At 31.4% G+C, this 13,449-nt stretch overlaps 1 protein-coding gene across 1 annotated transcript in view; it reads left to right on the forward strand.

The window, feature by feature from the left end:
- Positions 1-13,449, forward strand: part of LOC139500295 (uncharacterized) — a 107,912-nt gene that overhangs the window by 83,402 nt on the left and 11,061 nt on the right. Inside the window, exons 77-93 of the mRNA XM_071289038.1 lie at positions 601-770; positions 1,183-1,365; positions 1,875-2,130; positions 4,746-4,906; positions 5,262-5,432; positions 5,843-6,095; positions 6,742-6,905; positions 7,108-7,287; positions 7,775-8,027; positions 8,252-8,415; positions 9,441-9,620; positions 9,991-10,249; positions 10,868-11,028; positions 11,353-11,517; positions 12,072-12,327; positions 12,663-12,826; positions 13,071-13,247. Of these exons, the coding sequence (XP_071145139.1) occupies positions 601-770; positions 1,183-1,365; positions 1,875-2,130; positions 4,746-4,906; positions 5,262-5,432; positions 5,843-6,095; positions 6,742-6,905; positions 7,108-7,287; positions 7,775-8,027; positions 8,252-8,415; positions 9,441-9,620; positions 9,991-10,249; positions 10,868-11,028; positions 11,353-11,517; positions 12,072-12,327; positions 12,663-12,826; positions 13,071-13,247 (3,317 nt within the window). The remainder of the gene's footprint in view (positions 1-600; positions 771-1,182; positions 1,366-1,874; positions 2,131-4,745; positions 4,907-5,261; positions 5,433-5,842; positions 6,096-6,741; positions 6,906-7,107; positions 7,288-7,774; positions 8,028-8,251; positions 8,416-9,440; positions 9,621-9,990; positions 10,250-10,867; positions 11,029-11,352; positions 11,518-12,071; positions 12,328-12,662; positions 12,827-13,070; positions 13,248-13,449) is intronic.

Below are 13,449 nucleotides of genomic sequence, written 5' to 3' on the forward strand. Positions count from 1 at the left end.
GATTATTTAGTTCATGTATTTAGAATGAATAAACTCAACAACAACTTAGGCTTATAATCTAATGATATGATTGCAAATGGCACAACTATTCTGTTTACAGTCCAAATTAAGCAGATAAAAGCAACCAAAGGTCTCATATGACCTTCAACAATGAGCAAAACCCATACAATATAGCTATCTATAAAAGGGCTGACATGACAAAATGTGAATCATTTTTTATGAAAAATTCATCAGCCTGATTAAACTTAAAACGATAACAGTTAATTTCCTAATGCATGTAATGCAAGAATTTGGTCAGCTGGCTTGCTTTGTTTGTATATTGTACAATAGTAATTTAGATAACATCCAATTGAATTAAACTATAATATATACAGGCTTTGCCTATATTTATTGTTTGAAGATGTTTATCTTGAGTACAAAGCTAGGGTAAACATTTACACAAACAAAGCATGCAAGCCAACCAAAGATTAATTTTCAAGCTTAAAGGAAATTAGCTGTAACAAAAGACAAATATTTCATTCAACAACCAACTACAACCACTGTAATACTATAGTTTTTTCTGTTCATGGTTATTTTATAATTTTGAAAATTTTCTTGAAGGTACACAATTTTTCATCTAGCAGAGGAAGGGATGTATATGGTTGACTTGAAGTTTGAGCTTTGTTTGGAATATTCTCATCCAAATGACTGTATTTTGAGTATCATCCTCATGAATAAACAGAAATTTCCAAAGCTATTGTGCAACTGGGATAGAGGATTTTACATTCCAGGTGTGGACTTTATTTATTATTTCCTCTAAGTATGCTTCAGTCACTATTAGAGTATATTTTGAGTAATGATTAAAAAAAGAATCTTGTTTTGGTCTTTCCGTTCACTTAGGAGAAAGGCATTTTTTTTAATTACCAGATATGACTAAAATGATTTTGAAATATGGTATGGATTATATTGTAGTGAACTACTTTGATATTTGTAAGAAAACTGGTAAGTGGAAAGATGTTTTTGTGTTAAGCTTTTAAAAAAAATATGGAATTTCCTTCAAACATTTAGACAGTTCAGAGTAGCTTATGAATTGGTGTTTTTTGCCCATAAAAAAATCATCTACTTTATATCTAGAAATGATCCATTGTTGGCTTTGTCAAAGAAAAAATAATTCTGTGATTGATAAATTTATTTTAATTTAAGGATTTTCCTTGAGTAAATGGCTAACCGACAACACATTTGATGACAACACAACACTAGATGCATTTGTGGTAGCCCAATTAGTGGAAGAAATGAATCTGAGACCATATATGAAGGACCCACAATGTAAAAGGGACGAAGCTTCATATTTTAACATCAATCACAATGGATGGAATATCAGTAATAGTATGTAAAAATAATGAATTTATTTTAGAACAAAAGTCTGGTCCAAAGTACAATTATGAAAATTTGTCCACACTTGCCATCTTTTTTTTGTAACTACTTAACCAGTTTAAAATGAACTTTGCAGGAATAATATGGGAAAGGTTTTTCTTAAAATTTGAAGAAAAAAACCCATAGCAACCACATGCAATTCCTGATCCTAATTTGTCCTGTTTTAGATCTGTTTCTCGAAGTTTTAGAAAACTATAAGAATACCTCTTAACACATTATGATATTGCTTATAACAGTTGGGCACAACAAATATATGTTTGCAGTTTTCTTATCCATTTGTTCTGAATGAGATACTTAGATAACATAGTTCTGCTTTTGCATGATATGAATTCAGTTTTATACTGACTTGTGAATAAATTTTATACAATAAAGGTTTTAAAGCAATTTAAAACTAACAAAAATTATATACTTGTTACTTATTCCTCTTTTTTTTAAATTTCTTATGATAACTTTTATTTCAGGATGTGAAGATACAAATATGGATTTGCCAACACTACAGTCAGGTCTTTTATGTCGTATTACTAATAGCTGTATGGCAGTTGATTGTTGCATGGATGTACAGAAACTTGGTCTCTCTCTGGATTTTTATTTTAACTTGGATATATGCAATAACAGATTCACAGTTGGAGTTGAAAACCTAAACAAAACAATATCAATGTTGAACATTGAATTTGGGACAATTCAGACCTTCTCCTTTATGGGACTTCTTAGAATGAAGTGAGTAATTTAGGTTTATGTTTTTAAATGATCTAAAAGAGGGGGGAAATAAATTGACAATTTTATGAAGAAAAAAAAATAAGAAACAATCAAAAGTCAAATATCAGTAGACAAAACACAATATAGAAAACTAAAGACCAAAGAACAGAAACCTACAAAAACTTGAGTTGATCTCAAGCAGACCTGCCAACTTTTAAAAATCTCCATGGGGGATTTAGTGCGCGACCATATTTTTAAGGGACAATTTTTGCGGCGTTTCTGTGTGCACTGTTTTTTACTCTTAAAATAGTCTCATGTCTCTTCTTTTTTCTTTTGGTATACTGATGATGATCTTATAAGCCTTGATTTCTTTTATTGGCATGATTCTTGTACTTATTTTAAAATTGACAAAATAACTTAAGAATAGAGAAAAATGGCATTAAAAAAATAAAGGATACTTAGTGAAAACCCCTTTCCCCCCTCCAAAAACCTTATCTTTTGGACCATGACTCAAAAGACATAAACCTATATGTCCTAAAGTTAGAAGGATAAATACAGATTTTGATTAAGTCTATCAGTATTAATGAGAAAATGGATAAAAGTTGAGTTATCTTTCTTTGTGTTCGGAGGTGCTCTTACCGGCGGAGGTTTATTCACAGTAGAAGAATACAAAATGGCGTCGATTTTAAATCAACAGACACATGTCTGATTTCAAAAATTAAATAAATGGATTTCAAGATAAACAATGTTTTTTTAAGAGTTCAATACAGTTCTCATCTTTAAGTTAATTACGATTTCGTTATGGAACTACGGTAAACGTTGCAAATTGTGCTCGTATGATAAATTGATTAAAAATGAAAGGCCAACTGACCGACTTTCTGTTTACAAATAATAATATTAATTAATTTTGAGGATTGTTATGACCAATCAGGTAATCCAATTACTTGCAACAACAAATTATGACACCTGTTGTGACCGTTGATTAGCGTAGTATTGTAAACTTGTCATAATATGTCCCCAGGTAAAATTATAGATTATCAGAAAAACTTCAAAATCGGAAACCAAATAATTTTTTCGGGTATATTTTGTGAAAATCGGGATTTTGACTTGTTTTAGAATCCCGATATCGGGATTCGGGTTGAGGGATGAAAATCGGGATGATACCGCGAAAATCGGGATAGTTGGCAGGTCTGCTCAAGTGCTCTGGAAGGATAAGCAGATCCTACTTAACATATGTTGCACCCATTTAGATAGTAGAAACATGGTGATAGGTCTAATTTTTAAACAACTATATGCATAATTCAAGTTATTTCCTTAGAATAATCTGATATTTAAATGTACAAAAGACATAATGTTCAACCCCTAAGAATGACTAGTCACATGCAAAATACATGGCATACTGTTACTAGAAATAACAAGTCATCAACAAATATGGTCTTTAGATGGACACCATACTCGAAACCTGGCTTTAGGTGGGATTCTTTTTTTTTGTTTTCTGTATAGTTTTTATACGCCCGTCGTCTTTTAGACGGGACATATTATGGTATACCGTTGTCCATCTGTCCGTCCGTCCGTCGTCCACACTTCGGACAATAACTCAAAAACGCTTTCACCATTTTCCATGAAAATTTAGTGAATTGTTTATATCTATTGACGTAAGCTCCCTTTCGTTTTTTTTTAATTTCAGATTTTAAGTTTTGGATTTATGGGGCTTTATTCATAAAAAAGGGGGGATTTTCAACACTTCGGACAATAACTCAAAAAAGCTTTCACCAATTTCCATGAAACTTTGGTGAATTGTTTATATCTATTGGTGTAAGCTCCCTTTTAATTTTTATAAATTTCAGATTTTAAGTTTTGGATTTATGGGGCTTTATTCATAAAAAAGGGGGATTTTCAACACTTCGGACAATAACTCAAAAAGGCTTTCACCAATGTCCATGAAACTTTGGTGAATTGTTTATATCTATTGATGTAAGCTCCCTTTTAATTTTGATAAATTTCAGATTTTAAGTTTTGGATTTATGGGGCTTTATTCATAAAAAAAGGGGGATTTTCAACACTTCGGACAATAACTCAAAAAGGCTTTCACCAATGTCCATGAAACTTTGGTGAATTGTTTATATCTATTGATGTAAGCTCCCTTTCAATTGTTATAAATTTCAGATTTTACATTTCCGTGTTATGAATTTTTATGCTTAAAAAAGGGGGGATTTTCCAATTTTGGGACAATAACTAACACTTTCACAAAATTTTATGCAACTTTGATAAATTGTTTATATCTATTGACATAAGCTCCCTTTCCATTTTTATAAATTTTAGATTTTACGTTTTTTTAAGTAATGAATTTTTATACTTAAAAAAGGGGAATTTTATGAAACTTTGGTGAATATATTAATGTAACATCCCTTTTGATTTGTATATATATTTCTAGTTGATCATATAAATTCATTTAAAGCATAAAAGACAAGTTAAAAGAGCAACGGGCGTATCATGCGCTAAAGCGCAGCCCTTTATTGTTTGTTTGAATAACAAGTACTTTTGGGATAATAATTATTAAGCTAACATATTAAAATGATTATGTGGCATTAGTTGTTATCTCAGCTCTCGTTACTATATATTTTTTGTTATTTTAGTTACCAGATCTATGATTTCGCAAGTGAAGGAGTATTTGTTGTTAATGTCAACGTGAGTTTATGTTTAGAGTCAACTGGATGCATCGTTCAACAAACAGTGCTTCAGGATACAAAACTACCAAAACCACTTTGTGACTTAAATGAGGGATTTTCTGTAAAAGGTAATATATGTTTATATCTTTTCTCACATTCTTTTGCTCATGAATGGGGAAATATTCTGATAATATTTTTGTATTTTATGTCATATGCACACACTTGGATATAAAAAGGCCAGTTTGTATTGATATAGAAAGGTTGAGTACCTTGAAAAAGACAACAACTTTCCACAGGAAAATTGGCAATCCTAGTCACTCAAGATCAGAGTCAAAAGCATCTTACCCCATACTAGGTTTGAAACCTAAACCTCAATGTATGAAGATTGCTGTTAACTGTAGAAGAACTACAAAGGCCACATGGAACTATGGCATCAATGTAATTTGTTAATCACAACTAATGTCCAAGTACTTTTGATTTCAGATTTTTCTTTGACACACTGGTTAGAAAAGCAAGATGTAGTTATTTCAAAAACATTACCAAAGTCCACAGTTGACCTGTTATTCCATCAGTTAGGAATATCTGGATACTTGAAAGATCCTGGATGTATTCACTCAACATACAATACTAACAGTCTGGGATGGAATACTTTAGGTATAATACTAAAGATAAGATTAGGAAAATCAAAATGTCATAATCTATACCTGTTGAAAGAAGAGTTCCTGTAGATTTTTTTATTCATTTTTGATACTTCATTGATATCTTGTTGGTTTATTTTTATCAAATTACGCGTACTGTATAAGCATATAGGAAATTTGTATGTTGTTGAAATCCTAGTTAAATTTTTGCAGGAATAATGAACCACTAAATACTTGAACTTTTTTTTAAAGATATAGTTGTCTTTTTGCTGTTGCATTATGTTTTCAATCAATCTGAAAAGGAAAGCTTTTGAAAAAAATATAAACATAAAACTTTCTCTTTTTCTTTGGAAAGACAGGAATGAAACATGCATGAATAATTTTGATATTTGTGCAGTTCTTGACAATTTTTATTTTTTATTTTAGCTTGTCCAGAGAATATTTCACTTCCTCACCTACCAGTTTATGTAAGCTGTCGTTTACCAAGTTACTGTACAGGACTACAATGTTGCATGGAGGTATCTCTCCTTCAAACAACTTTTGAAACACATGTTTTGTTAGATGCTTGTGCCTACAAACTCAGTTTTGGAATTGAGAAACTTGTCATCAATGAGTCCTTGTTTGACTACACTTTTAAAACATGGAAAACTGTATCACTAGGAAATATGGTCAGACTAGTGTAAGTATATACAGTTGATGAAATTACGAGAAACTGATTATGTTTTGTTTATTTTTAGATGGAATAAGAAATAGATGTGTGGTTGACTATACTTGCAATGGCAGTGGCGGATCCAGGGGGAGGGTTCCGGGGGTTGGAACCCCCCCCCCCTTTTTTTGGGATGATCAATGCATTTGAATGGGGACATATAGTGGAACCCCCCCATTTGTCCTGGGTTGGGAACCCCCCTTTTTCAAATGGCTGGATCCGCCACTGAATGCATTGAAAACTATTTCTCTTGAGGGTATGGTTTCACTTGAGGTTGTGTTAATTTTAATACTTATAAATAACACTAAATTCATGCAGAAGTTGACACTTGAAATTAGATTTATTTAATAGATTGATTGATTGATTGGTGCTTAATGCCAGAGTGCCTGGGAGAACCACCAATCATCAGCAGCAGAACTGTCGCCCTAGTCAATACTGTTGATGAACCACTTATACCACAGTGCCACTGAGGACCCCACAATTTATTCTTGTATGGACAAATGATGAACATTTAATTCTTGTGAATAAATACCTTTGAACTGCAAATGATGCCATCTTTCAATAAGACATTAAAGTTCTTAAATAAGTAATTGTTGATTTATTTTGTGTATTCAAATAGGTTTAGGATAGAAGAAATTAGAGTTGAGAACATCTATCTGATTGATGCTAAGATCAGTGTTTGTTTTGAGACCTATGGAGACTGTAGATACACATTTGACATTTTGGATGGTGTTAGTATACCAAAACAACCATGTTCATGGTCTGATGACTTTGTCATTCCAGGTTAGTCAATAGACATATATGGTGTTTTTTCTGTAGCATGCATGTTTTCTTTCCAACTGGGCATCATTGTGTTTTTCCAGTAATTGATCATGAGCAGTTGTGAGAGTCACTGAAATGCTTAAAATGTTGCAAATTTTTCACAAGATGGCTAAAATTTGAAAAAATTAGTACAAAAAGAATTGAGAGAAAAAATGTATTTCAGGTTTTAACATTAATAACTGGATGAGTGATAAAGGACTAAGTAGTTCCATGAAGCAGTTACCTCCAATCCTGATATCACAGCTATTAGAAGATCTGGACCTGGCTGATTATCTTTTGAATCCAACATGTGACCAGTCAGCTGATAAATACAAAACTGACCACAACCATGGATGGAATTCAGGTTATAACATTAGTAGAAAAAAGTTACATTTATGTAAGAATGTCTGTAATAATATAAATATTGACGGTTACATGGTAAATTATATTGACACTTAAAATAGATATTGACGGTTGCAGGGTAAATTATATTGATTTAAAACAGTCATCCTTACCAATCATATGGATGAATCAATCAATGACTTACAAGTGTGATTGCAAATGAGACAGCTATCTGCCAAAGATCAAAGATGTGTAACTACAAGTAATTTTATTGGCTTCAATGAGTAAAACCACTGTCATATGGTATGATAATTTATAGAAATCACCTTGGATATCAAAATGTGAAATGGACTTATTTAAGATAAAAAAAAAAAACAAAAAAACTTTGAACAAAATTTATGGCAAATGGAAACCAGCCACAACCACTTGACTACAGACCAAAACAAATAGAAGATGATGTGGTGTTATTCTGTAGATTCTAAATGACTGCTTAAATTTTAATTTTTCAGAATGTTCAGCAAATGTGACAGTTCCCGCCCTTCCTGAATCAATAACATGTCACTTAGACAACACTTGTACTGGATTTAGTTGTTGTGCTGACATAGATTTAATAAATAGAAATGTGAACTTTTTTCTCAAGATAGACCCTTGTAATTATAAACTAAATATTGGTATTGAAAAATATCAGTACGAAGTTTTCCTTATGGATTTTGAGTTTGGGATTCAGAAGCATTTTCATATTGGAAACGTAATTGAAATCAGGTATTTAAGTTTATAATTTGAAGGTATATAATCAGAAATGTATAATTTATGTATTTGATGCAAACTTAAAATTGAATTACCCTAAGATGTTATGTCATTTTTCGTTTTTGTTGAAAGAAATCATTTATAATGTACATGTACTTGCAACACATTCAATACATTTCTTATCCAATTAGTGAATAGTTTCAAAGATCCTGGTAGGAATAAAAGTTTTCTTTTTGCAGCTACAAAATCACAGACTTTCAAGGATTGTCAGTATACTATATAGATTTGGAATTTAAAGTTTGCTTCAATGATGGTGGTCCATGTGCTTTTGAGGCTACAATTTTTTCACAGACTGAATTACAAAAGGGCCATTGTGACATGAGCAAAGGGTTTTTAGACACAAGTAAGCCTGATTCAACAAGATTTGTATAAGCCCCAAAGTTGCTTATTTTGCTTTTATTTTATTTACTCATTTGTTTGGTATTTTTTTCTTTGGCTTAATAAGATAAGTTGAAATAGTTCTAACTCAAAAAGGAGTAGGTCCAGTAAGACCCCTTTTTGGCCCCAAAATATAGCAGTTTTACAAAAATGTTAAAATGTAAACTTTTAGTTATTTATTGGAAAGTAGAATGCTTCTGCTACATGCTGTTTTTGACAATACAGTGCACATTTATTGGGTACTAGCATCATTAAGTCATGCTAAATTACTGAAATCTTTACAATTTCAGCATTTTAGTTAAATTTTTGACAGTTTCCGTCTTTAATGAAAGTGGCCGCATTTGTGTTCATTCTTACTATTAAAAGGTAAGTTGTATTTGATGATAATACATAACATATATAAAGGTTGAGGATAAACACGGATTTCGGCCACTTTCATTTTTGACAAAAACCATCTAAAAAGTGACATTTTTGGGCATATTTGATAGATTTTTCATTTTTAAGCTTGAATCGGAGCGTTTTTAATGACTATATCAGATAAAATCTATGACTTAAACTTATTAAATCAACTGAAATAGACACATAAGTGTTTAAAAAGTGTCCAAATCTTTCGTCAGATGAACCTGAAATTTGATGCCAAAATCGGCCCTTACCGGACCTACTCCTTTATAAACAGTATGATGATAACTGGTAATAGAGTTTATTGAGAGGTTGTTGTTTTAAATTTACAGAACAACTATGTAGATATAAAGCCATCTCTTAAATTTTTATTAAATTTTGTAAGAACGTATGAAGGACTGCAATATTGTAAAAAAGTAATTTAGTTCTTATAGTTAAGTTTAAAGTTAAATTAACTTAAGATGGAAGTAATAGTTAAGTTTAAAGTTAAATTAACTTAACACGGAAGTGAAGCCCTTAGCTAGTTGAACAGAAATTAAAAGGCTTTTATATATCAACTGTAATATATCTTATTTGTTATTCAATTTTCAGACTGGTCTATATCAAAATGGTACACTGATATGAATATAGACACATCTGAAAAACTTTCTGTAAATGCAATATTGATGCTTTTGGACACCCTTGGAGTAGCACCTTTTCTTAAAAAGGAGGAATGCAGTAGACATGATCCAAGCTCTATATTTGCTGCCCAGTACCAGGGTTGGAGTACAGGTAAGGCGTATTATTTGTTTTATTAAATACCTTAAATATTTTGATAAAATGCATTCTCATCATACTGTTTTGGAAACTATAAACAATATTATAATTTGTGCCAACCATGAACACCCTCAAGTTATATTAGCTACTGTAAACCAACTTATTTTTGCAAGTGATTTATTTTCACGACTTTCAAGAAAACAAAAATAACGCAAATGTTTTAAACCAGGATCATTCCTTAGTGTCTAACTATATCAAGTAAATTTGAAAAAATTGCAAACTTAAATCGCCAGGAATTGGGATGGAAAAGTCTGAAAGCGAAATAAAGTATCTGGAAAAATAATTAAAACTGGTTTGAAGCAATTATTTTTTTTATCTGTTACAGATTGTAGCTCAAGCTCCACAGCACTGCCTCAGCTTGACACATCTGTGATAACATGCTACTTAGATGACAGTTGTAACAATGTCCAATGCTGTCTTGATGTGGACTTAATTGACAGATCTATTCATTTCTATTTGAATATCGATCCATGCAACTACCTCATTAAAATTGGAATAGAAAGATTGGAGATGGATATTTTGCTGAGCAGTTATCAATGGGGTGAATGGGAAGACATGGATTTGTATGGAGTACTCAGGATAAGGTAAGTTTGAAATACTTTTTGTAGGTTTCACAATTTTGTAAATCTTATTCTTTGATATGTTATTTATAGTCTTCTTAGCTGATGACTTCAAATAAAACAAGCAAAAAACAGGAAACTAACCTCATTTGCTTTCTATATTATGAATATGAATGTGATCCATATTTGCTATATAAAAAATGAATGCAATGTTCAATATATAATTAGGCAAGTTGTTTTCAATGTTCTTCTTTAAATCCTTGAAGGCTAAAGACTTCATAATGTATAGCACATGAGGAATTAGATTTTATTGGTTATAAAGTAAGGTTGTATTCTGGACAATAAGTCAAGACAACAAAAGGTCTCTTTTGCAGACAGCATCCTCTTCTATGGGTCCCTGCTCCCATCACCTATTATGAATGGGAATGTACATGAACAATGTTGAACTTTTCCTATATCCAGGTTTTTTCCATGATCTGACAAGAAAGTTAATACTGATATGAGGTACAAAACACTGTACTATAATTGTTGCAGAATGCAAGTGGATTTCATAATATTATGTTTACTGCTTTACCTTGAAGTGTTACCTGTTTTATTGTGGAGTCTTGTTTGCTTAAAAAACAAATTTGTTTTTTTTGGTAGGTACTTGATTAATGATTTTTCTGCTGAACAAGAATATGTTATTTCCATGATTGCAAGTGTGTGCTTAGAATCTGATGGAACCTGCCAAGAATTTCACATCCTGGACAAAATTAGAGTGCCAAAACCATTATGTTACTGGGATAAAGGATTCAAAATACCAGGTTAGTCATATATGTATTGGACCTACTGTGCACACCACCACATACATCGCCTGTCAACATAGAATCAAAAGAGGCAATGCAAGCAGCCATCTTAGCAGAACGACCTGATACTCTGTACCAGCCACAACAACGCAGTCAGAGTAAGATGAAGGCCAAACGACAGACAGACCCAGGTCTGTTAATAGGTTTATTAGTCTGCAATATCCAGACAGGATAGCCGAATGTAAATCATCCACATATCATCATTATTTTCAGTATCCTTGTTTAAATTTCTAAACGAGAACATATGTAATGTGTAAAATAACATTATGTAATTTATTGTAGGTTTTTCTGTGTCTCAATACATGTCAGAAAAGAGAGTGACTAAGCTTGACCAAATGGCAACCTCAGATGTACTTGAAACTCTTGGAGTATCATCATATTTGAAGTCTCCATCTTGTGACAGAAATGCAGCACCTTTTACTGTTTACAACAGTGGATGGGCAAACGGTATTTATTGATGTCTTCTTAACAATATCTTTAAACATACTTTTTCATGAAATCAACTTTATCCAATCTTTACTCAGCTTTTTAAGAATTAAACATTTTAATTAAAAAAAATGTCAAGTACATATTTTAGAAGAAAAGAAATTTTTAAAATAGAAGAGATTTTGTAAAAAGAGAAATGTTTTTGAATTATGAAATTTTTTACTTATATTGATGCTATACTTTCCATTTTCAAAATTTTAAATTCAAAGAAAATTACTTTGCACTCATTACATATCTTTAATGTGTGAAAGCTGATTGGAACTGCTATGTTCAATATACATAATTTAATTTTTGTTCTTGTCTTAATCATGTTAAATTTGTTTTACTTCATAACACTTTATTAATTTGGTGCATGCAAAGATATTTTCTGGTTTGACTTTCATTAGAAACAGTTTTAACAAGAATTATAAAGCCATGCATAATATAAACACCTAATAAATTCTGCTTTATTACCAAAAGGAACCTAGAAATAATGATTACACTTTTTCTATATCGTGATATATATTTTCTTACAGATTGTTCATCAGCTATTGGCTTGAATGAAGCAATTTCTGGTCATTCTTCTTGCTATATTCCTGATAAATGTATAGCTATATACTGCTGCACTGATATCCCAATGCTAAACATCACAGTAAATACTGGTATTGATCTAGATATTTGTGACTATCGACTAACTGTTTCACTGGAAGAAGTAACCATTGAATATTCATTGGTTGACTTTGAATATGGATCGAAGAAGAAATTTTCTCTATTTGGGTTATTTGATCTCAGGTAGATATATATATATATATATACTAGAATCAATTATAGAAAGAGTCAATCAAATATATATACAATTTTTAATTTGTGAAATAAAGAAGAAAGCAAACTTGAAAAAAATATGAACAAAATTTATTCAATCCATTGTTAGCATTAGGAACAGTTATCATTTTTTTAATTTTAAAGCTATAAACTAGCTGAAGCCCACAGGAAGGCCTGTTTTTTGTTGCTGTAAAAGTAAGAGGTTGAACACTTTCCTAGAACTGTCAAGATAGAACAGTTATAGTCCAGTTTCTCATTAATACTCCCTTTTTGTATTTGTTAAAATATTGACCTTTTTCTTTCAGCTTTACAATAAAAGATCTGACCAGTGATGATGTTGTTGTGCTCAGTGTGAATATTTCTTCATGTTTAGAATCAAGTGGTATATGTCATTTTGAGCAAACTTTGATGAAAGAAGTTCAACTTCCTAAACCTAGCTGTCACATGAATTTAGGATTCAAGAACCCAAGTATGTAAAGCTGTACAATTGTATGATTAAGTTTTTTTTTTAAAATGCAGTTTTTTGGTATGTTTACAGATATTCTATATGTATATCTGTAAAGGTTTTGTGCACACGAGTTTTCAACATATATTGTAACTAGCATCCTTTGTAATCGTTTTGCTAATGACATTTGTTGTTTAAAAACATACACAGATTAAATTGCTATAGAGTTGAATCATTAATTGAAAAAACTGATTTTTGATGTTTGCAGATTTTACACTCGCTGAATTCTTATCACAGAATGGACTGAATTTTGATGGATCACAATTATCTTCTTACACAACATCAGTATTTCTACAAGATCTTGGGGTAGCCCCATTCCTCCTGAAATGGCAGTGTGATCCAAATGATTTACCTTACTACCCAAGAAAAAAGGGATGGAATAAAGGTAAGAAATGTTGTGAAGTTTAACTTCCCTGGTCTGAAAGACACTTGAAGTTACTGCTTATGTAAAGCAAAATTCCATCCGGATGAAATCTCATCCAGTGGAAAAAAATGTTACAGATGATGTTAAGATGGAGCTAATGCCATTACAAGCTGTAAATTGTCCTACATCTTTATACAAATAAGTAGAATTTGTATAATTGTCA

Source organism: Mytilus edulis, chromosome 13 (assembly GCF_963676685.1).
Source record: "Mytilus edulis chromosome 13, xbMytEdul2.2, whole genome shotgun sequence".
Classification (NCBI taxonomy): Eukaryota; Metazoa; Mollusca; class Bivalvia; order Mytilida; family Mytilidae; genus Mytilus; species Mytilus edulis.